Genomic DNA, 22,646 nt, shown 5'->3' with positions numbered 1-22,646 from the left:
ATGATATATATATATATATTTATATATTTCTGAGAAAATTGGTTTAAATTTTCAAAATACCTGAGAAACGAACCATCTAAACTGATAAGCAGCCAAAATAGCGAACCCCACGGGAGCCCTAGCCGATGCGGCAGAAACTTCGTCTTCTTCATCACTCTTATTAATCGAGCTCTCCTTAATCTTCTCCTTCAAAACCGGCACGATTTCCGGCATCAAATGCCCCGCCAAATTTATCTTCTCATCCGCCGGAAGGGCGTCATTGTAAGCTTTCGAGAGGTCGGAAAAGGCTGCTTCGGCGGCGGTGGAAAGGTCGCTGGGGATCCACGCGAGAAGCTCGTGAGTGGAGGAGCGAGAAGAGGAGAGTAATGCGCACGCTAAGGAGAAGTCTTTGACCGATGATTTTGTCGAGAGGAGAGATTCCAGCGTCGATTTGGTGGAGATTTTTGTGGCTTCTTCAGGAGTATATGGCGTTTTCAAGAGCGAGTCGAGAATTGGCTTTGCTAATCTGAAAAAAGAAAAGGAAAATTAAAAATAAAAGAAAGTATAGATTAAATAAAAGAGAGAGAGAGCTTACTGAGAGAGATGGCTATGGAGGTCCGGGAGTGAGTTCGACATTTGCGATTCAGTTGAACCCGGGTACGCTCCGTGTCGTGAGTTTGCAGACACGACAACACACGTAAAACAGAGTTAAAACTGTGCGTTTCACACATGGTGGTGGGTTTGGACTCCAAGGCCCAATTGTAAGATAGTTTGGGCCTTTCTTTGACCCAATCAGCTTTAATAGTTAGAATGTAAAAAGTTAATATCATTTTTAAAAAAATCGATTAAATCGGTTAAAATTGAATGAACCTTAATTCGGTTATTCGATTGATTCGGTCAGTTCGATTATAATATATGATGAAGTTTATCAAGTTGGTCAATAATATTTTTTGACTGAATCATCTGATTATTCACTCTTACATTATATTCAAAATTTCGAAATTGATCACCTATAGTGCTTTTAGAATTAGAGAACGGTAACGTTTGAACAAATATTTTTTATTTGCAAATACTCGATTTTAGTTACTACACTATTATTTTTCTAATAGTGATCATATTACTGTACAAAAAGCAATTAAAACTAATATAATGAGTAAAATAACTATATCACCGCAATAATAGTAAAAATAACCCAAAACCCAAACTACTGCAAAAATAGTAAAAGTAACCCAAAACGAATGACACGGTTCACGGGGATAATTTCTTTTTAATACTAAAGTCGTAACATTGCATGGATCATATGTTGATGACTGAAGAAAATGGAAAAGGTGTAAACAACATCCACTTCTACATACAGTATCATGCAAGGGTCGTTCTACAGCTTGGGGGATGTACATCCCAATCCCATAAGATCAATCAAATACCATAACATATACGCAGGAAGTGAAACCAGAGAGGAACCTCGAGTTCTTGTTTGTTCCCCGTAAACATAATATCAGAGAGGATCGATAAGAAAAATCACACCGGCAAGCACGGGAAAGAAGAAAAATACATGAAAACAATATGAATAGTGAATGTATTCAAGCTTCTGGAACAGAGGCTGCAGCACGCTTAATTGATGCAGACTTGATGAGATGGTTGTAGCTTCCTTTCTCCTTGAAAAGCTGAGAGAAGTGATGTTTGCAATACAAAATTCCTTCAAGGGCTGCATAATTTGAGGGGCTTATAGGGCAGCCGCCGTGAGAGCACTTGAAGCATGATTTGTGGTAGGACTGCCCTTCCACTGTTACCTGTCAAAGTTTGGCATGAAGAAGCCGCATTTTAGCTCACAGCACATTTCACTAGAGAGCATTTCAACATGATGCCGTTGCAAAGCAAAATAAGTATAGCTCGCACATTATTAAGCGTTTGTTTCAATCATGTTGTAAGAAGATAAAGGTGCAAAGCCATGCAGTAGTGTTAGCAGATTGAAATTGTATAAGAAATCAATTGTAAGAAATCTCGACAGTCGGACCTCGTCTAGAAACCGATACTTCAATTCATACAATGCCATTGATGGAAACCAACTCTGACAAGTCAACCCCTTTGGTTATCTCAAAATGTTAACAATCATAAGGAGCAAAGAAAACCACTCACTTCTAACTTGATGACATTGCTCATCTTATAAGAGCAATTGATTATTTCAAACGGAACTACAATATCAACCAAACTGCACTTTGGTACCAAAGCATCCGGTACAAGGAAAAACCTAGCTGAGCCAATTCTAAATCTCTACGGAAAGGATTTACTCTATGTCTGATTTCATCAGTTCAAGAACTCACCTGGGCAGAAATTCTACTTTCAAATTCTTAAGTCTTACTCCCTTGAAAGAAGGAACAAACAAACAGGGATAGACTCCACAGGTCACCTAATATACGACCTGGAAACAACATATTTCTTCAGGAGTGAACCTCATAAAGATTCAGATGAATGTGCTAGGCTGACAAACACCAATAAGCTAGGACTAAACTTTAAAAGGAAAGAGGGTGTAGAGGAGGAATCAATGTCTTGAAATTGCAGAAAAGATAACATTTCTCACACAATGACTTATTGGGATCTTGGAATTCTACCTTCTCAAGTGGATAAGCAGTTTTGCCACAAGTAGCACATTTTTCTTGTGTCCCTGAAAACATGCTGGCAGCTTTGCTAGGTGATCTTGTCTGAAACCAACACAAGCTATAGCGAATTAGCAAGAACATCCGGTAACCTATCACAGACCTTATAATGAATTTTTCCCATTTAATCAAACATCAAACACATTTGGTGTTGCAGGGGAGATTTACCAGCTCGGGAGTTAACTTCTCAGCTGACTTTGCAGCTGCTGACAATAAAATTAATGACAAATTAAACCAACAGAACAAAACTATCAAGAAGTCAAATAAAAACTTTTATCCAGCAAGAGAAAAAGACATACGTGACTGAAAATTCTTGTTGAAGTTACCCGTCTCCTTGAAGAGTTGCTCAAAATGAGGCTTGCAATAAAGGACACCTTCCATCGAGGAGTAATTACCCAACTGGAAACATAAGACATGCTGCTAAGTTAGAAGCAGAAACTTCATTACATAAATCAACAAAGTTGGTTAACAAAATCTGTCATGTGAGCAACACTCGTTCACAGAGCCTACAACAATGCCAATTTTCTACAACAAAAAATCACCCGAAATTTTCTTTCTTAAGGAAAAAAATAAATAATAAAAAAACCAGCAGTAAGATGACAATAGTGTCCAAGTTACTCCTTAGTATATTTTTTGATTATACATTCTAACAAAGATCGTATTGACTTCAGTGTAAAAGCAATAAATGGCAACATAATTTGATATCCCATTTGCTTTAAACCTAATCAATGTACAAAACAAGCATGTCAACTATATTTGCAACTACATCAACAAAGGAGCAGAAAATGATCGAAAGCAATTAAAACCATTACCTTTAGAGTCCCTTTGCAATGACTGCATTTGAAGCAAGACTTATGGTAAGGAACCCCATCTGCTGACAAAAGTTCCACAGGATAGACAGTCTTCTCACAAGCCTTGCATTTCTGCTGGGTACCAGTAAAAGACATGGCTAGAATATGCTTTAGATCTAACCGTACTGTTCTTTATCTAATTCAACAGATCAGCTTTAATCCAATTTCCTGCCTTATATTTGCCAATATTTACTGCTCAAAAATGTTAAAACAAACAACCAAAAACAGAATTCACAATCAGATTATGTCAAATTCAACAAAACTAGCCCTAAAGCTTTGAACTTTGAATCAATTAATTCATCCTCAATTTTGGTCTTAAGAAAACATAAATGCCAATCCATAGAGCCAGTATTTGCAACCTAAACTCAAGCAAAGCTAAACTTTTTACACTCTTTTTTTCCTTTTTAGACTAAAAGCGACACAGAACAAAACATAAACTCAGAATCTTTTACAAACTTTTATCCTCATTTCCCTTTCCTAGCATCCTCAGAACCCGATCTGGGACTTCAAAAAGAAAAACCCAACAAGGCAAAACAAATCTACCATGCAAAACCCAGTTAGCTGATCTAATTTGAAAAACTTACAGCAAAGGAAAAGCACCCAAAAAGAATGACCAAATGATAATGACAGCTATGAACAAAAACTGGGTTAAAGATTGAAACTTGAAAAAAGCAATAACAAAACATGTACCTTGATAGAAGAAGAAGAAAAAGACCCGGATCTGTGAAATAAGATGGAAATGAGAGGTAAAGAGTCAAAGGGTCTTCTGGGGATGTAAGGACCCAAAAAAGAGAAAGACAAAGAGAGGAGGTGGGATTGGGTACTTTTTGCAGCGAGCAGATGCTGCTGAAGTGGATGATGATGATGATTGAGTCTAGGAGAGAGAGAGAATGATGAAAGAGAGATAATGAGGAGTTATTGGGATAATGAGGATTATTGGGACTTAAAAAGAGAAAGAAAAAATATCTCTGTGTTTTGCTGGATGGAACAGGGTTCGGCTTTGCCTTGTCTTGCTTTCAACCTCCAACCAAAATCCCAACTAGGCGTAGGCGGCTTTTGCTGTGTTCTGAGCCTAAATTGACAACGTTGACCCTTTGTTCGTTGTGAGACACCAACACTTTTTAACTGAATGCTGTCTTGTCTGCATTTTCTTTTTGCTTCTTTTTTAAGAAAAATATTTCCTCCTTCATCTTTAATTATCCATGAACTAAGATTTAAGCAAAGTTTTTTTTTTTTTAGTTTGGTAGCTGAATTTCATGTCATATATAATTCATAAATAAATTTTCATGTGAAATATTAGTTAAAATATATCAAAAATATTTTATTAAAAATAAAATTCAACACTTCTTCCACCTCTAAATATTTTTATTTACTTTTTACTTTCACGAAAATTAAAACCAAAAACCGTACTAATCAATACAAATCATATACAAAAGTTATATATAATCAGGATATATAAATTTTTTTTTCTCTTTGATGAATAATATATGGAAAAGCACCTTTTCCTAGTGGAGAATATGTGCAAAACCCATTTTTTTATGATATAAAAATATACTTTTATTAATAAATTTGTTTTGGGTATAATTGGCTTTAATTTGGAGGAAAGCATAGGGTTAAACCATGGAAGTTTTTTAAGTTAAAAGAAGTTGGGCACGGCGGCTCCGCTGCAATGCGGCTGATGGAGCGAGCGGGCAGCCAGGTTATAATAAAGGAAGGAAGGCAATAAAAGGGGCTGAAAATCGTGCAGAGACATTTTCACATGCCATTGCCCATGCTGTTGACAAGCTCTATGATGGCCATGGATGATGATGATGATGCCCTTTTATTACCTTAAATCACGAAATAAAGTAGAACTTTACTTTGGGTTCCTGTCTTTTTTCTTTATTTTTTTTTTAAAAAAAGTTATTTTGATCCAAATAGTTTACTTAAATTTGTGGGTTTATTTTGATATATTAAAATATGTAATTATATATAAATTCGAGTATTTTTGTTTCATCTAATCGAACCCTCGATTTTTGATTATATATTTATTAATTTAATTTAAAAAAATAATCGAAATTGCGCTTAGTTAATTCGGTTAAAAATCTTTTTTCATCAAATTAATCGAATTGATCAAAATTTTATTTTAATTGAATTAATTGACACGAAAGCCTAAATTTGGAGTCAGCGACCCATTAGGCCCATAATATGATCCATGTTTCATTTTAATCTCTACGGGCCGAGTCCAAAGGAGCAATCTGGGTTAGATTTGAGTCCCATACATCAATCAAACCAATCAAGCAGAGCTAGTTGCCTTTGCGGCTCCTATGAAACCTAAATAGTACGCCCTGCCGCAGACAATCCCCACCACTATAACTAAACTTTCCCGCCCAAATAACGAACCCGTCGTCTTCCCTAACTGCCTCTGTACTTAACTAACTGACTCGCTTCTTCTCTCCATTTTCTCGTTTCATTCCCAAACAGAGAGAAAAATGCCTTCTTCTCTCCTCCTCCACCTCCTCTTCCTTTCCTTCCTCCGCTTCACCTCCTCCGTTCCTCCTATCGGAGTCACGTACTCCTCCGTTTCCACCACCACGTCAACCACCGTCCCTCCACCCCCACCACCTAACAAGATTTCCACCACCATTTCTGCCCTCAAGTTCACCCACGTCCGGCTACCAGACTCTGACCCTTCTCTCATAAGGTCCTTCGCGTTTACCAACACTTCCCTTTTCCTCTCCATCCCGAACACCTTCCTCCCGGCTCTCGCCTCCAACCGCTCCCATGCTCTCCGCTGGCTCTACCGCCACGTGCTCCCTTTTTACCCTCGTTCCAAAATCGCACTCATCTCCGTAGGGAACGCAGTGCTCGACTCCACCGGAGAGGACTTCACGCCTTTCCTTCTCCCGGCGATCAGAAACCTCCACCTGGCACTGCAAGAGTTGGGCATTAATAAAATCCCGATCTCCACCACGTTCTCTTTCTTCTCCACAATCACCACAGCTTTCCCGCCTTCCTCCGCCCAGTTCCAACAACCCGCCGGTGACCTTATCATAAAGCCTTTGCTCCAATTCTTGCAACAAACAAATTCCTCTTTCTTGATCAACCTTTATCCGTACAATCTTTTTCGCCTCAACAGCGAAATCCCAATCGGTTTTGCTTTATTTCAAGACTACCCTTTTAACTTCCGAGACGATTTGGTCACGGGGGTAAGGTACTTCAACCTGTTTGACATGATGGCGGATGCTGTGATAGCCGCCATGGCGGTGGTGGGGCACGAGAACATTCCGTTGATCGTGGCTGAAACCGGGTGGCCGAGTGGTGGAGGTGACGCTGGGGAAGTTGAGGCGAATGGGGTTTATGCGGAGATGTATTTGAAGGGATTGGTGGGGCGTTTGAAGTCAGGGGTTGGAACGCCGTTGAGGAAAGAAGGGCTGGCAGAGGTTTATGTTTATGAGCTGATGGATCACGATGGAGTAGATAAGGAAAAAGGAAGAAAATGGGGCATTTTGTCGGAGAATATGACTAAGAAATACAATGTTGAGTTTTCCGGTGGAGCTAAGAATTTTGGCCTGACGGGGCTTCTCATGGTGGTGGTGGTGGGGGTTTTTGCGGCTTCCCTGAATCTGGGTCAGTGGCATTTGTGTGAATCTTGACTGTTCCTTGGAGATTTAGGGAGTGGCAGTTGAAGATTCTTGAAGATTTTGACTGGTTTTTGTCTGTTTGTTATGTTAGAGAGATGATAGTGGCATTCTCTGTATTTCTGAGATAATTTTAGCTTGGAATTTAGCTTAATTAGGGGTTGGTTTCTTTAAATGAAGGCAAAACACTAATGTACATTGTCGCAGAGTTTTACAGAGCTAAATCTTTTAGCAATTTAGTGGATATGTCTAGTTAGGAATTTCTATCATGAACCTGATGATGATGTACTTGAATGTAAAGTTCTGATCAATAGGAGTTTCAATGAGATTCTGATTTTGTTCTTCATATTGTTTCTTTCTTACTGTTTTTTCTGGTAAATTCATACTGTTTCAGCTTTGCTTGTTTTGTTCAGTGGTCATTCCTTCACTGGCCATGGTTATGTTGATTGTTAACTGCTGAGTGTAATTTGCTAATTGAACGTCCATGCAGAACAAGCAAAGTAGAGGCTATACTTGGCATTGGTGAAGTTGATGGGCTAGATTTGGATGGGGAAGGTTTGATGGGTATGTTCAGTTTTTCTTTTTGGGGTTAATGTACAACTGATCCTTGTTTGAAGCTTGGCCAAATGAATTCAAGATTTGGGTCCTCAAAACCCAAAAATCTAACCACATGATTGGCCTGCTATGGAGGCTCCCATACTGTTCATACTTCAGGCTTTGCCAATTTGGAGGTAAAGTATCATCAATTCATCCTCTTCTTCATGTTTTAGGAGCAGTCACCTCCAAAATCTCAAATGCAGTTCTTTTGATCTGCAGGTATAGATGACAAAGATGTAAATTTTATTAGTTTCATTGCTTAAAAATGAAGGCTTTGCATGGGGGAGACCTTATATTTACCCCATGACTTTTTAAGTTTGTTGCATTCATCAAGAGATTTCGTCGAATTGAGTCAAAATCAAAATGATGGGTCTTAATTTGGAATTATTTTCTGTCTGTTATTTTGGAAAAGCTTCATAGTTTCCATATCTGGACTCAGCTTGGTTGCTGAGAAAGTAAAGCTACAGCTTTGCTTTGGAATTCTATGTAAGGATTAGAAAGCATAAACTTTCAGAAATTTGGAATTCTACCTTGTTGATGTAGAAAACTGTAGTTTGGCATCATTGCTGCTATTTTTTTTTTATTTTTTGAGAAAGGGAGATTTGAACCCTGCTCTTTAGTAGGGGGGATCATTGCTGTTATTTGTACAAGAAGGTGTCATTAAACTTTAGAATTTGCTACAAGAACAAGTTAGCAGATCGTAAAAGTAACCTGACAAGTGACATTTGAAGCATTGAATCTCAGGGAGTCCTGCACCCAATGCCACTCAATCTAGCACTCAAATACCTCAGTTGATAATAACCAGTATAACACAAGTCATTTCTCTCGTTGAAAGCTGCTATCAAAAGGGGGGGGGGGGGGGAATTGGTTTTGAATAACATTGCTGATATCAGATTCTGTTGAAAAGAAAAATTCAGCTTAGCCGCAGGTTCCAGTATGCAGTAGAAATTTGGAAAAACACCATGCAAAGACACAACAGAATGGGACACAAGATCTAATGTGAATGTCTCCTATTTACAACTTGGTTTTCAAAATTGTAAAATAGAGGGTTTGGAAGCTTAAAAACACGTCTTCCCAAAGATGATCCAGTTAAAGCATCCATTTGGGTGCTGATCACACTAAGTATCCGAGTACCTTCTTTCTCCATTGCTGCTCTTCGTCTAGAAAAGTATTCACGGCTATCCATTTCCATTTCGCTATCCAACCTGCAAGAGTTTCCTGGAGATTTTAACCAGCTGCATTGGATATGCACTCCAGAAATACAAATCAATGCTGATACCAACAATACCTCATAATCAAAGAAGACCAACCAGTATATCCTAAAGAAGTAAGGTGCTCAATGGTAACATTTCGCTGTCTCACAGGCTTCCTTGATAGCAGAATCAAAGGCCATCCTCTGGACTGAAGTTTCCTGTACAATTCCTGAGTATGCAGGTGCTTCAGACAGGTTGCATCACTAGGTTTGCAACAGCCAATTTGGTTGAACCTGAGGCAAAACATGGTTTATCCTGGTAAGTACTAGCAGTAAAATTGGAAGAAAGACATTCAAACGTGACGATTGAGGGGATTTACTGGTGCATTAATTGATTGGTGTACTGAGGATCTGAAGCAAGGATGTCATCTATGTCCATCAACACCACATCCAGACGATCATGTGATGGTGAAACAGTGTTGAGAAAACTTTCAATCATCAACATTGTGAAATTGAAATCTCGTTCGTATTGTCCTCCTTTGATATATTGAATGGCAAAACTCCTGCAGACCGGAGGAACCTCATTTGCTTCCAAGCTGTTGAGCTCCCCATGCAGAGAAAAAATGTTGCAATAATGGTAACTATCACTTGATTTCTCAATCTCCACAACCCCCTTGCACCTACTTTCACAGGACTGCAGCATCACTGCTAATGTGACCAGCAAAGTTACTAGTAGAACCCCAACAGTTGCAAGACTAGCAATGAAGATTGTTGCAGCAAAAGATGTCATGTAGAATCCCGACTCAACCAGATAGCGGCTTCCCATATCTGTTCCTAAGGAGAACGACAAGGATTAAAATGATTTATGTCACACATTGAAAAAGATCAGCAGTAGCAATCATATAAAGAAACATCCACTGATGGATGCCTCTCAGGACAGGGTGTTCTTTCTAATTTGTGAATCAAACAAACTGTTCAAATCCAAAAACGATAGTAAAATCAAATAAGGGACTGCATACCAGTATCTCCTCTACTTAAGAGACTCTGAGCGGAGAACTGCCGCTCCATTTGATGGCCATAAGCTGACATTATGATTCAATCTAGCCGGATAGCAGGCTGCAAATATCTCCAGATCCAGATCCCTTCCAAATCATAGAAGGGTCAACTGCAACAACAAATAACAACCAACTGATATTAAATCCTCCACCATCAGCTAGATGGTGGCAATCACAGGTAGAATAATCAACACAGAAATCCCAAATAAAGCAAAAAAAACTTACAAGCAGCTTCATCCACCAGGGGATGAGCTACCAGTAGCTCATCTCAACTTCACTGCCCAAGCATTTAGCCACAAAAGGAAAGAGTAGAAACAAAAGAAAAGAAATATCCCTAAAAGTTCCTCATCTTTCATACATAAGAAATCAGAAAAGTAATCACTGACAGAAAACTATCTTGATAATTGGCAACCAACCAAGATCACCTTCTCTCTTTAAGCCATAGCCAAGAGACCGAGGAATCAAGTTAGACATGACAAAACAAACAAACATTCCATTTTTTATTTAATATGTGTTGTAAGTATCAAAAGGGTCCACGAATCTTCAGCTTATCAGATATAATCACAATAGTCCAAATCTTGCAGATAAACTCACTGCTTAAAGAGAGCAGTTTGGTAAAAAGAATAAAGCAACTTCATAACTTAAAACACCATAAGACATAAAACAAAGCAGAATCCAACCAAATCAAACTCTGATGAAATTATTGAATGCAAAAAACTGATGTTTTTCCATTATCATAAACAAGAGAGAGAGAGAGAGAGAGAGAGAGAGAGAGAGAGAGAGAACCTGAGAGAGGCATTTGAAGAAATGGGAAACCGTGGAAGAGAGCAAAGGATGAGAAAGTGAAGCATTGAATAAACTAGGATTTCGAAAAACTGATCAAGACAAGTTAATAAGAACTGTGTCTTTCGTGGGGAAGCTTCCTTCTTTGCACTGAGTTAATGATTGCCGATGGCTTTTTACCAATGAAGATGATGACTTTAACAAGGGATGACATTTTCTCCAGTCTTTTTGGCTAAAAACAAGGGGTAGGATTGACAGCAAAGAGATTATTCCAGTGCTATTTTGCGAAATAAGAAATTAATTTTAGCTGACCATTTATTTATGTATATAAAACGATAATTCTTGGGATCCACCATCTCAATAATGCTAAGCAAATGGGAGCTTTGCATATGGCTCCACCAACAATGTTGGACAAAAGGAAGGTAGATATTTTTAATGTTTTAGAGGTTGTCAAATGTTGCTGTCTTGTCTCGTAGGTGATGTGTAACTGAATTTCTATTGGTACACCTGGTGTAGACGCCATCTTATGTCAGTAACGTTTTTATGCCAAAAATTTATCTGATCTTTATCCATTTTCTAGAATTAAGATGAAGGTGGTCAGTAGTAAATTTCATGGTAAAAAAGTTTTACCACTTGCTGGTAAACATGGTTTTCCTGCAATGTCAGATACTGAACTTGATCAAGAATCTACCAGGTTTTCATTAGAGAGCAATGGGGGAAAAATGCAAAACAGTTATTTTCGATTACAAAATTTCAGCTCAGAGTTCATTCCATCAATGTTCATGATATAAGAATCACTTCAATTAGTACAAACATTTGATCAGTAGGGAACAACAGGAGTAGTTCACTTGAACCCTGTCTGATTTTTTCTTTCAAAAGTATTACACTTCATCACTTTATCTTGAAACCACCCATCTCATGTGGTGCAATGAACAACAAATTGCTGGTTCAACAATTTGCTTCCCAGCTATGTCTTTCAACTACATGTTTCTAAGACTTTGGTTCCGTTTATGACGTTCACGGTTGAATCTACTGTCCTGGCTAATTCAACAGCTGCTCCAACATAGGAATGTGGTGTCAACTTCAAAAGATGGGTCTTAGCTTCTTTGGGTAATTCCAAGCCTTCAATAAATTCCCTTATACTTTCTTTGGTAACCGCCCTTCCCCTGGTTAGCTCCTTCAGCTTCTCATAAGGCTCTGGAACACCATATCTCCGCATGACCTGCACATAAGTTAAAAAGCGAAACAAAAATGAAGTGGATTTTGTAAGAATGAAAAAGAAGTTTGTGAATTTGAGCACTAGCATCCCATCCAAGTGACTAACATATCAACAGGAAAATCCAACCTGCTACTTCTTTGTGCTTAAAAAAAAAGATGAATCAAGATACAAACTGATACATGAAGACCAGAAGATACTTACAGTCTGTATTGGCTCTGCAAGTACCTCCCATGCCTGGTTCAAGTCCTCACTCAACCGAGCTTCATTAACCTGGAATAAAAAGGTAGTTTAAAAGGGATGGTATGCAGCAGAACAGGCATTCAGAATAAAGCACCCAATTCTACAATTTGGAGAAGATTCAGCGGAAGCTGTTGCTTCATACATAATATCAAGATGCTAACCATTTTGAGTTGAAGAAGACACACTATTGTGCCTTGCCACCAGTCATTGATGTATCACAGAGTCCAAATTATCACAGATAAACAACCAACATATTGCAATTTATACTAAAGCCCTTCACTACATAAACAGAACTAAAATAACCACCATGCACTTCAAGGACATTGGGACTTCTTTATTATGTTGCATACCTGGAGCTTTGCTATTCCTTGTAATGCACTTTTGTAAGCAAGAAGAGAATGACCTAGTCCTCCCCCCATGTTCCTCAAGACAGTTGAATCTGTCAAATCTCGCTGCAAATACAACACATAACAATATATGTATTATTTGTTAGAATAGACTCCTATAAATAAGCTATGAACTGTACATACATGAAATTGAGCAGCTATCTAAAACTGCATTCTATGGCTTAGTTTATAATTACCCAGTTATGAACTTATGATCTCAAAAATTTGGTACATGGATTTAGATTATTATCATCTGGCCAACTAATGCAGCTATAAATTGATACATGAACTTCACTGAGCAAATCACGAGTACCAACTGCTGGTTTCTGTGCTACACTTTAGGCAGTTGGGCAACAACCTAGGGTGAAGAATATAAAATATAAACTAGAAACTGGATATGTTCTTACCTGCCAACGTGAAATAGGCAACTTCATACTCAGGTAAGATAGATCTTCATTAGCCTTACCAAGATTACCTTCACTGTTCTCAAAATCAATAGGATTTACTTTATGAGGCATTGTTGATGAACCAATTTCACCAGCCTTAGTTATCTGCTCCAAATTTTGAACATGAAAAGATTTTAGGTTTCTTGGCATCTTAATGATAATAATAAATTTTACTTCCTTGTATCCCAATACTAACCTGCTTAAAGTATCCTACAGAGATGTAGCCCCATATATCTCTGTCAAAGTCAATCAATATATTGTTAAACCGAATAATTGCATAATAAAGTTTTGCCATATAATCGTGTGTCTCAATCTGCAAGAAAAAAAAAAAACCACTTATATCCAATCAGAAGAATATACCAACACTTTGACAAGATTGCATAATCACCAATTCTATTCCAGGTGAAGCACATGAACTAATTGCTGACCACATCCATACAAGGCTTCACTAAAAGTCATTCCTTCAACTGTTAGTTCTACTTTTTCTATATAAGAGGAAGGAGGCAGGAAAAATACCTGAGTAACATAGGGGTTAAACTTCAATCCAAGAGAAGTCACAAACTCTTCTGCAATTTGAGGCCAATTAATATTAGGATATGCAACAAGATGTGCGTTGTAATTTCCAACTGCACCAGCAAACTTGCCCATCATCTCAACTTGAGAAATTTCTTGCCTTTCTCTGCTTAGCCTGACAGCAAAAATGGCCATCTCCTTTCCTAAAGTTGTAGGTGAAGCTGGCTGAAAGAAACCAAAAGATTTAAGTGATCAAGTAATAACTGCTACTTCTAGACTAAGTAATAGTAATAAATCATAAGGCAATAAAGGAAACCATAAAGAAATTGAAGTAATCTTGGGATAATATAGTGATCATTTTGACCCTCCAAAATATTATTCCCTGAGTGGCTGATGACACAATAACAGTCAGATGACTACAGATGACTAGTATCAAGAATGAAATTACTCTTCTACCTGGCCATGCGTGCGAGAAAGCATAGGAATGCTTGCATTAGCCTTAGCCATCTCACATATTGCCTCAATCAACTTATCCATGGTTGGAAGCATGACTTTGGTCATTGCTTCTTTCAACATCAACGCATGGGCAAGGTTGTTTATGTCCTCAGATGTGCAAGCAAAATGGAAAAATTCAAGCACCTGAAACCAGAGAGAAAATGTAATTTCATCCTAAAATTCCCAATGAATTAGATCTACTAGCATGAATTTAAGTCAAACAGAAAGGATAGTGAACTAATGAGGTAAATCCCAACCTTAGCAATCTCTGAATGTGATTGGCATTTCTGTTTCAAGAAGTATTCCACTGCTTTTACATCATGGTTAGTTACTCTCTCAATTTGTTTAACTTGCAAGGCATCATCCATGCTAAATCCATCAATCAATCCTTGCAAATAGGACTGAGCTTCTGCACTGAAGCTTGGGACCTCAGTGACTTCAGGAATTTGTGAAAGCTTCAGCAACCATTTAATCTGACAGAGAGTATTTATATTTAATAAGGATCCTTCAAGAAATCACAGAAGAAGAAAGAACATGAAGTTCATCGACTTATATGAAAATTTACATAGATTTTACGTTGATTGGTTTTGGAAATCAGCTTTTACATGTATACATATCATTAACATTTCAACGACTCATTTCTAAGGTTAGCAACATCCAGTCAAATGTTACAGGATATGTGTTATCCTTTGATTCATGACACCAAACTAATCCACACTTCCAATGAAATGATGCGGCTCAGCCTAAGATTTATCACAGTTAAGATTCAATCAAGTCGAGATGCAACTATGCTAAACCACGACTCTGTAATCAATTCAATTTCTAGGATGTATATGAATTAGATTTGCTCCAAAACTGATCAAGTTGTCGTAAACAATTCTTTTTAAACAATGCGGAAAAACAGAAGACTGAAAGCCCTTAGGGGCAAGTACGCATATTGAACCAACAATTTGAAACGAAATTACTTTACAAAATGAATATATTAAGAGAATGCTGATTAGAAGATTACCTCAACAAGAACCCTGAAGTAAATGAGCCCATATTCACTCATATATGGAGCCAAGCCCTTCACTTTACCCCAATAACGACCATCCAAAGGTGACAATGCTGTTAAAGTCGACAACTCGACCTCACAAGAATTATCTCCAGACATATTAATAACCTAGAAAACAATAATTTTTATTCTTTATAAAATGAAATCTTGCACCCACAATGAAAGAGGATTCAGCAGAAACAAAAAGTCTCTTGCAGTTCACTTGATAATCATAGATGACAATATTAAAACCAAAAGGAAACATTGGGTAATTGTTAAAACTCAAATTTACCATCTTAAGCATCAAATTTAACTATACCCAGAGTTCCATCATTAAAAACAAAAAAAAAAAACAAAATTGCGGCAAAAAGAATCAATTTTGGAAAAGCTAAAGCAAGGATAAATGGGTAAAACCTGTCTGAAACCATGGCTTCTGCATGAAGATATCGTAGAAAGCTGAAATGAAGCATTTGAGAATTGATGGGTTTGTTTAGTATTGTACAAAGCAGAGAGGTTTCTCAAGGATTGAACTTTTCTTGGTTGTAAAGGGCTTAAAAAGGGGGCTTGATTCTTGGTTAAAACCCCAGAAGAAACCCTGGCCTCCATAGGAAAAAAAAAAAGTGCAGCGCTTTGAACTGTGAGAAATGAGGTCGCAGACAGGGTGGAAATGTAGTGTGCTTGGCGGTAATTTTCTTTTAGGTGTTTTAGGTATAAACCCCAATCTTCAAAAACCCAATTAATTTGGGTGCCCTTTTTTAGGGTTTAAATTTTGCATCAAACCCAATTTAAAATCCAGCCCAAGTAGTAGAAAAAGCCCAAATTTTGGTGTTCTTGGATGTTGAAAAATTGGAAGCCAAAAATCTTAATCCAAATTAACCATTAAATTAAGGTCTAACATCACCCATAATCAAACTTATTTTTCACATAATGTGCTAATTGAATTTCATAAATTAAGATTAAATCGAATTTTATTATCTAATATTCGATATTAACGTATAATCTTATGCTTGAATATCAAAAATCAAAATTAAGTATATGATATTATGCGATCAATATTGATATTATCTATAATGTCACCTTATATAATGTTTACTTTAAATACTAATTATTCCATTCTCTTGGATTATTTATGTGATCAAACCTTAAAATTTGAAATTATTTAGTTGATTTAATCTTTAATCTTTAATCTTTAACTTAAAAATTTACTTAATTCTTAATTAATTCATTTTTTTTGTTCTATGATTGATCACCAATTTGTATATATGAAAAATTGAATGGCACATTATTCAGTGAATGAAGAAAGGGTGATGTAATATGTGGTTCAACCTTACCTAGTTACACATGTAGAAACAATAGGCAGTTAAAGCAAAGAACAAGCCATGCAGCAGCCTCTCTCTCTCTCTCTCTCCCCTCTATCTGTCACATCTCTTTCTTCATATGTTAGGACCATAACCACACATTAAATGAGAGATCATAATTGAACCTCAGTACTGCCCCTTTGCCTTTCCCCACTTGATTGTAAAGCCTATCTATTCACCATCTGCCACGTGTCACGACATGGTTAACTACTTGATCCTACTCAAGCATTGCCTTGCTGCAAGCAAATGCTTGTTGCAGAATTATATACTTTCTTCCTTTGAAGTTCTATTTCTGTTATAATAAACACTTTTTCTTCAACTATGGAGACGGGTGTCACGTGCTATGCCCGTGGGATTGTTCTTCCTAGTGTTTCCTCTAAGCATTCCACTGCATTAGTCTCCCCACCATCGATATCTCCTTCCTTCAGCTACAGGGTATGATTGTATTCTTTCAGATATCATGCATACATGCTTGCTTGCATGGTTTCATGTACAAGCTAAGCTTTCCTTTTCTAAATACTAAGAATATTCAAATGAATAATTTGATGTTTCTTAAGATTTCATGCACGAGTTTAGCTTTTAGTGCAAAAGAGATTGACCTGATGTAGGTATCCGAGCTCATCAATCTTCCTAGTCAAGGCCCAGAACTAGAAAAAATCTTGTGATTGTCTTTGTGAATCATTTTGCCTAAGAGTTTTCAATGAAAGATTCTACTGAAATGTATGACAGAGCCTTAAAACGAGCTCACTGCTCGGGGAATCACTGCGGGTTGTGCCAAGATCATCACTGAAAGTTTCAAAGACAAAGAGCTCTTCCTTTGTGACAAGATGTGAGATTGGTGACAGTCTGGTTAGTTATATTAGACAGCAAACCTTCGCTAGTGTTTGCTTTTTGCTTCTTCAAATCAGTTTATGAGTTGGAGATTAAGTAAATTTCAATGGTTTTATGGTTGTAGGAAGAGTTCCTTACAAAGGCAACCCCAGACAAGGGACTCATTAGATTGATGATGTGCATGGGAGAAGCATTAAGGACAATTGCTTTCAAGGTCAGGACAGCTTCTTGTGGAGGTACAGCTTGCGTGAATTCCTTTGGAGACGAGCAGCTTGCTGTCGATTTGCTTGCCAACAAGCTTCTATTCGAGGTTAGAATCACAAAAACAGAAGCTCCTATTGACAATTAGTAGTTATTTTAGGCAAATAAAACGCTCTATTAATCCATGTCAAAAGATTTCTTACAGGTTTCGTATTCATATTTTTAGGGGTTTATGTCTGTCCAAGTCAGATTATTGGATAAGAACTGGCTTTCCAACACAGATGTGGGAAAAAAGACTATCTAGCAATTTTAATGAAGAGTATAACTTACTTTGAATGCAATAGAATTTATACAACCATTCATGTCCAAGTTCTAGCAATTTGTCTGTGAAGTTTGACAGTATGTCTTTGGGTTATGATTCAATTTGCAGGCATTGACTTACTCACACTTCTGCAAGTACGCTTGCTCGGAAGAAGTTCCTGAGCTTCAAGACATGGGAGGCCCTGCTGAAGGTCTGAATGTCTTTCCAACCTCTTAAAAAGGTCCCATCCATTGGAATTAGTGATTAAGTACAACTGATTGGCTACTCCATAATGTATCACTGCATGAACAGGTGGATTCAGTGTTGCTTTTGATCCACTTGATGGCTCCAGTATTGTGGACACAAATTTCACAGTAGGCACCATCTTTGGGGTGTGGCCTGGAGATAAGTTAACTGGTGTAACAGGAAGAGATCAAGTTGCTGCAGCCATGGGAATTTTCGGTCCTCGGACTACATATGTTCTTGCACTTAAGGACAGCCCTGGCACCCATGAGTTCCTTCTTCTTGATGAAGGTACTTGCAACAATATTAGTATCAAATTTTGCAATCAGAAAACGACTGGTCTCATTTGGTTGTGATAAGCTTCAGTTCAGAAGCAGTACCTAACTTTTTGAATTAGTACTCACTGTAGCCAAGGATTTAGGAATAAGTATTGAGTACCTAAATTCATCTTTCTCACTCTAAAATGATGTTTCCCTGGTGGATTTATCAGGAAAATGGCAACATGTCAAAGACACCACAGAGATTGGTGAGGGAAAAATGTTCTCCCCTGGAAATTTGAGAGCCACATCTGACAACCCTGAATATGACAAGGTTCAACTATATTTAAAATTTTTCCTAACTCTTTTAATGAGGGAATATTATTGCTCTAAAAATTTTATCAACAGCAGCAAATTGACTTTTTTACATTTTGAAAAACAGTTGATCAACTACTATGTGAGGGAGAAATACACATTGCGATACACTGGTGGAATGGTGCCAGATGTCAACCAGGTATGCCGAGCTTCTTCCCATATCTTTGTTCTCCTATTAGTCCATACTGCTGTCAAATTGAAATGATTTTACTACCTTTGTTTATCTACAGATCATTGTAAAAGAAAAGGGTATCTTCACAAATGTGGCATCACCATCTGCCAAGGCCAAGCTGAGGCTGTTATTTGAGGTAGCTCCCTTGGGGTTCTTGATTGAGAAAGCTGGAGGTTACAGCAGTGATGGTCATCGGTCCGTACTAGACAAATTGATCAATAATCTCGATGATAGAACTCAAGTTGCATATGGTTCGAAGAATGAGATTATCCGCTTTGAAGAAACTCTAAACGGATCCTCAAGGCTCAAAGCTGGGGTCCCTGTTGGAGCTGCTGCTTAAGCAACAATGTTTTTACTTTGTTTTATCTTTCAGCCTTTGTTTTCCTTTGTCTATCAAACCTTAAGCTATTCCATATAGAAGAAGTCGTCAAAATAGAATTATAAAAGGCTGAGCTCTCCATTCAGCATATTTTTCCCTGAAAGGAATTTGCTTCTTTATCTGTAATGGGACTTGAAGCAGAAGTGCTCATAAAGTTATCCCAAGGGCCAATGCACCTCATTCTTCTATGAACTTGTTTCCAAGTTATATTCACCTAACTTAAGACTTTTGGGTGTCCAACAGGTTGAATATTTGAAAAGCAATTCCAATGAGTTTCTTTCCAAATTTCAATCATTTTTATGTTGGAAGAAGAACACCTTTTGATGCTACATGAAGCAACATCTTCCTATAATGGGAAGGAGTTAGATTTCCCACTTCCCTTAATTAGAATTGTTTTAAAACATAAGAAACATCTAAATCATTTCTAAACAATCAATTAATCATATATACTTTATCCTTGGATGTCATGGAATAATCTCTGCTTAATACAATAATTATCAGATTAAACTATTCCGGACGATACAGTCCAAAAATGAATATAGTGACTGACAAGGTCTCTTTCTTCATTCCACAGGTATTCAACTTCTTAAGAATTCATCATGGTCTGTTCGATCTTCCTAGAAACCAAGTTTGTTTAACTATTGAAAGGAAGTAAAGAACAAAGTAACACCTGTAATTATGATTAAAATATAGTAAATTCCTAAGAAGTTAAGCCTTGGATTCAACCCCCTATGCATGCTCTTATTGGCATATTCAAAGGATCATGCCAAAGCGTAACACTTTTTTCTAAGATTCCTTCACAATAAACTGTGGACATTGTCTTGGGAACTTTCAGTTTGCTGGAATCAGCTGCAGATGAGCATTAGAGTTGCAGACTGTTACATTACTACATTTATGTCGATACCAAGAGTAAATCATAAGGGCACCTTCACCTTTTAATAGATCTACCAAACACCAATAACTATGGTATGCATTCTGCATTTTACATTCAATCATCCTTGTAGTTTTAGGTAGTTTTTCCCCCTTTGATTTATATGAAACACTAGTCTCTTGATGTTTATTGATGATTTTAGTTTCATGCTACATGCCAAAATTTGTAGGTCTACACCAACCACATTTGTTATAGAGTTTAAATTCCAACTGGTAATTGGAAGATATTGAATGCATTCTTTTTTTTTAAGTTTGAATCTTCTTGCAGGCTGGTGAAACAGGACAGAGGAAATGGCACGGATCAGTCAGTGGAATAGTTGATTCACCCCTTGACAAAGTCTGGACCATTGTTTCTCAAACAAAAAGACTATCAGAATGGATGCCAATGGTTGAGAGATGCACTGACTTAGCAGGAGATGAAGGCATTCCTGGCTATGTACGGCTAGTATCCGGCTTCATGTTCCCCCAACAAGATGGAGAAAGGTCATGGATCAAAGAGAGGCTGGCTGCAATGGACCCAACATCACACAGTTACGTATACAAAATGGAAGCAAGCAACGTGGGCTTAGATGGATCTGTAAATTCCTTAAAATTCATAGATTATGGAGATGACTCGACGCTGGTTAACTGGTCATTTGAGATAGACCCCTTAGAAGGTGCATTGGAGGACAACATCATAGATTATCTAGGATTTCTATACAAATCTTGCATTAACACGATCCAGGGTGCCATTGTGGCTGCATCCAAGAAAGTTTGAGTAACTTGTTCATGTGTTGCAATTCTCTCAAATTGGTCAATTGCAGCCTCTTTGTTACCTTCTTCAAGAATTCCTTTGGGGGAATGCAAAATTAACTTCCATGAAGTGTATTGTACTCATCTTGATAAGACCATTTTATAATACAGAATTTAATTAGCCTGCTATAGGAAAACATTAGTTCTAGACGCTGAATTGACCATGTTCCTAGGAGAACAGAACAGTTCCTTAATTGCTTTTTGTGTTTTTTTGTCAGACACACACCTCCGACATGCAATCTTGGGAACTTTACAGGTTTAGGGGTCTGATCTATTAGGTCAAACAAAATGCTCAAAACATTGAAGTAGGAACCATTCAACCAAAGGTCTCTTAAACTAATAATAAAATGAAAGCTATATACCAACTTATCAAATTCACTTCCCTTTCCTTACATGACGTTCTTTTAGGATCTGAACCATGCAATACTGACCACATCCGGCTTTCACTGGAACTTTATGTTCAGCTGAAAAAGTATCCAGACTGAGTTCTGTGGCTACGAGGCTCAATCAGCTGATATGTCTGATGTTTCTGCAGTAAAATACTGAGCTAGGTGAGCTTCAACCACTAGTGGACATATGTACTCATATAAACTTCAGTAACAATCCTGGTTTTTCCATATCTAAAATGGTTGTTCATAATTGTCAATTTTGTTAGGATGTCATTTGCAGATATTCCTTCAGAATTATAAAAAAAATTGGAAAGAAAATGCATGACTCATCTGCTCAGAAATGGAAATAAGACTCATTAAATAAGCTTTTTTGGGGTTAGGGTGGCAGCAGCAATGCTCAAAAGTCACCTGCCTAGCACAATTTTTTACTAATCAAAACTATGTTCATTTGGTTGTCTTTGAGGCCAAGTATCCCAACCAGAAATTCACCACCTTTAAAACTAGCAGCATGCTCATTTGTTAGTGAGAAAAATGTGGGGTTTGAACCACAAAAAAGAAGGGGAAGCCCCCAAGGTGAAAAAGATGTGAGATTTGAAATGAATTTCCACGAAAGTTGAGCTGTTACTGTAAAATGCAAACACCCATCTAATTAAATTCCTCAAAGCTTCTGGACAGCTGACCAGGGCCATTGATCCATATCCTTGAAAACAACTTCTCAACTATAAAATATCTCTTATTCCTCAACATCAACACATTTATACAGTGACCATTACCCACCACCATAGTTTTGCAATCTCTTCTCTTTGTGCATGTATTTATACTCTTCTGGAAGGCCGGCTGCTGTTATAAATCTACCAATGATAGACTGAGAAGCTTCAGCTGCACAAACTCTAGAATCATCACTCACCCTGCAAACAGTTCAATTCCATGCAATAAAAATTAAGCAAACTCTAGAGAACTAACTATTTATATATGTGTAAGCTTACATAAAACTTGACGCGTGATATGTTCGTGACACGAAGATATATTTAACCTTTTAAACATAAAGAAAACCTTATATAACGAATTTTAATTCAGACCCGAATTCGGACAAACATAGGGTAGAACTTAGAATTTAAAATCATGGAGTCTTTGCCATTAAAAAAATTGGAATGGTATGCTTGTAGTCCATTGATGGCATGTTGTCGAAAAGCTACATGAAATTAAAATATTTGTAATGAAAAAAGGAAGAGTTTTTTGAAACAGGATACTTTGTAAGAGATAGAGAAAGATGTGCAGATGGGAAGTAAGTTTCAACTCACACGAAGTGTCAGTCAGTTGAAAATGGCAACTGAGAGGGAAGGCGGAGGGGGGGG

General features: G+C 37.5%; 7 protein-coding genes across 11 annotated transcripts in view; 3 read left to right on the top strand and 4 right to left on the bottom strand.

The window, feature by feature from the left end:
• Positions 1 to 647, bottom strand: part of LOC18585954 (uncharacterized protein At2g39910) — a 3,402-nt gene extending 2,755 nt beyond the window's left edge. Inside the window, exons 1-2 of the mRNA XM_018129164.1 lie at positions 575 to 647; positions 61 to 505 (exon numbers count right to left, since the gene is read on the bottom strand). Coding sequence (XP_017984653.1) covers positions 61 to 505; positions 575 to 615 — 486 coding nt within the window. The 5' untranslated portion in view covers positions 616 to 647. The remainder of the gene's footprint in view (positions 1 to 60; positions 506 to 574) is intronic.
• Positions 1,300 to 4,613, bottom strand: LOC18585953 (LIM domain-containing protein WLIM2b). Of its 2 annotated transcripts, none has more exons than XM_018129165.1 (6): positions 4,175 to 4,613; positions 3,446 to 3,676; positions 2,933 to 3,032; positions 2,802 to 2,839; positions 2,589 to 2,678; positions 1,300 to 1,769 (listed from the first exon to the last, which is right to left on the bottom strand). In XM_018129165.1, the coding sequence occupies exons 2-6, from the start codon at positions 3,578 to 3,580 to the stop codon at positions 1,560 to 1,562; spliced, it is 573 nt and encodes a 190-aa protein (XP_017984654.1). In that variant the 5' UTR covers positions 3,581 to 3,676; positions 4,175 to 4,613; the 3' UTR covers positions 1,300 to 1,559. The 2 variants fall into 2 exon arrangements, with proteins under 2 accessions (XP_017984654.1, XP_007009106.1); XM_007009044.2 differs by having other exon boundaries at positions 2,802 to 2,836.
• LOC18585952 (glucan endo-1,3-beta-glucosidase 2) lies at positions 5,913 to 7,415 on the top strand. Its single transcript, XM_018129041.1, has one exon. The coding sequence runs from the start codon at positions 5,956 to 5,958 to the stop codon at positions 7,117 to 7,119; it is 1,164 nt and encodes a 387-aa protein (XP_017984530.1). The 5' UTR covers positions 5,913 to 5,955; the 3' UTR covers positions 7,120 to 7,415.
• LOC18585951 (uncharacterized protein At2g39920) lies at positions 8,340 to 10,986 on the bottom strand. Of its 4 annotated transcripts, none has more exons than XM_018129659.1 (5): positions 10,735 to 10,986; positions 9,913 to 10,058; positions 9,274 to 9,727; positions 9,012 to 9,187; positions 8,340 to 8,906 (listed from the first exon to the last, which is right to left on the bottom strand). In XM_018129659.1, exons 2-5 carry the CDS (start codon positions 9,980 to 9,982, stop codon positions 8,815 to 8,817), a joined length of 792 nt encoding a protein of 263 aa, XP_017985148.1. In that variant the 5' UTR covers positions 9,983 to 10,058; positions 10,735 to 10,986; the 3' UTR covers positions 8,340 to 8,814. The 4 variants fall into 4 exon arrangements, with proteins under 4 accessions (XP_017985148.1, XP_017985147.1, XP_017985144.1 ...); XM_018129658.1 differs by having other exon boundaries at positions 8,990 to 9,187; positions 9,274 to 9,721; positions 10,735 to 10,982; XM_018129655.1 differs by having other exon boundaries at positions 8,990 to 9,187; positions 10,735 to 10,977.
• LOC18585950 (adenylosuccinate lyase) lies at positions 11,444 to 15,814 on the bottom strand. Its single transcript, XM_007009035.2, has 10 exons — positions 15,478 to 15,814; positions 15,040 to 15,192; positions 14,288 to 14,503; positions 13,992 to 14,174; positions 13,539 to 13,760; positions 13,219 to 13,335; positions 12,984 to 13,127; positions 12,541 to 12,642; positions 12,152 to 12,220; positions 11,444 to 11,953 (listed from the first exon to the last, which is right to left on the bottom strand). The coding sequence occupies exons 1-10, from the start codon at positions 15,667 to 15,669 to the stop codon at positions 11,708 to 11,710; spliced, it is 1,644 nt and encodes a 547-aa protein (XP_007009097.1). The 5' UTR covers positions 15,670 to 15,814; the 3' UTR covers positions 11,444 to 11,707.
• Positions 16,659 to 19,405, top strand: LOC18585949 (sedoheptulose-1,7-bisphosphatase, chloroplastic). Its single transcript, XM_007009034.2, has 8 exons — positions 16,659 to 16,856; positions 17,151 to 17,270; positions 17,377 to 17,562; positions 17,884 to 17,965; positions 18,067 to 18,288; positions 18,488 to 18,588; positions 18,697 to 18,768; positions 18,860 to 19,405. Exons 1-8 carry the CDS (start codon positions 16,743 to 16,745, stop codon positions 19,139 to 19,141), a joined length of 1,179 nt encoding a protein of 392 aa, XP_007009096.2. The 5' UTR covers positions 16,659 to 16,742; the 3' UTR covers positions 19,142 to 19,405.
• LOC18585948 lies at positions 19,713 to 20,867 on the top strand. The gene is made up of 2 exons (XM_007009033.2): positions 19,713 to 19,754; positions 20,379 to 20,867. The coding sequence occupies exons 1-2, from the start codon at positions 19,713 to 19,715 to the stop codon at positions 20,865 to 20,867; spliced, it is 531 nt and encodes a 176-aa protein (XP_007009095.1).

The sequence above is a fragment of the Theobroma cacao genome, chromosome 10, assembly GCF_000208745.1.
Source record: "Theobroma cacao cultivar B97-61/B2 chromosome 10, Criollo_cocoa_genome_V2, whole genome shotgun sequence".
Taxonomy (NCBI): domain Eukaryota; kingdom Viridiplantae; phylum Streptophyta; class Magnoliopsida; order Malvales; family Malvaceae; genus Theobroma; species Theobroma cacao.
Note: the sequence above shows the minus strand (reverse complement) of the source record. Positions and strands in the feature narration are given on the sequence as shown.

Excerpts from the sequence above, each read along its gene's own strand:
- LOC18585953 (XM_018129165.1), bottom strand. The coding sequence starts at position 3,580 with ATGTCTTTTACTGGTACCCAGCAGAAATGCAAGGCTTGTGAGAAGACT. Across the intron at positions 2,840-2,932 it reads CAACAAGAATTTTCAGTCAC|CAGCTGCAAAGTCAGCTGAG; the intron begins GTATGTCTTTTT and ends TTTTATTGTCAG. Across the intron at positions 2,679-2,801 it reads AGAAGTTAACTCCCGAGCTG|ACAAGATCACCTAGCAAAGC; the intron begins GTAAATCTCCCC and ends TGTTGGTTTCAG.
- LOC18585952 (XM_018129041.1), top strand. The coding sequence starts at position 5,956 with ATGCCTTCTTCTCTCCTCCTCCACCTCCTCTTCCTTTCCTTCCTCCGC.
- LOC18585951 (XM_018129655.1), bottom strand. The coding sequence starts at position 9,982 with ATGTCAGCTTATGGCCATCAAATGGAGCGGCAGTTCTCCGCTCAGAGT. Across the intron at positions 9,728-9,912 it reads CTTAAGTAGAGGAGATACTG|GAACAGATATGGGAAGCCGC; the intron begins GTATGCAGTCCC and ends CGTTCTCCTTAG. Across the intron at positions 8,907-8,989 it reads TGGTCTTCTTTGATTATGAG|GTTGGATAGCGAAATGGAAA; the intron begins GTATTGTTGGTA and ends AAACTCTTGCAG.
- LOC18585950 (XM_007009035.2), bottom strand. The coding sequence starts at position 15,669 with ATGGAGGCCAGGGTTTCTTCTGGGGTTTTAACCAAGAATCAAGCCCCC. Across the intron at positions 12,221-12,540 it reads AAGGAATAGCAAAGCTCCAG|GTTAATGAAGCTCGGTTGAG; the intron begins GTATGCAACATA and ends TTTTTATTCCAG. Across the intron at positions 11,954-12,151 it reads TTGCAGAGCCAATACAGACT|GTCATGCGGAGATATGGTGT; the intron begins GTAAGTATCTTC and ends ACTTATGTGCAG.
- LOC18585949 (XM_007009034.2), top strand. The coding sequence starts at position 16,743 with ATGGAGACGGGTGTCACGTGCTATGCCCGTGGGATTGTTCTTCCTAGT. Across the intron at positions 16,857-17,150 it reads CTCCTTCCTTCAGCTACAGG|AGCCTTAAAACGAGCTCACT; the intron begins GTATGATTGTAT and ends AATGTATGACAG. Across the intron at positions 17,271-17,376 it reads GTGAGATTGGTGACAGTCTG|GAAGAGTTCCTTACAAAGGC; the intron begins GTTAGTTATATT and ends TTATGGTTGTAG.
- LOC18585948 (XM_007009033.2), top strand. The coding sequence starts at position 19,713 with ATGAATATAGTGACTGACAAGGTCTCTTTCTTCATTCCACAG. Across the intron at positions 19,755-20,378 it reads TCTCTTTCTTCATTCCACAG|GCTGGTGAAACAGGACAGAG; the intron begins GTATTCAACTTC and ends ATCTTCTTGCAG.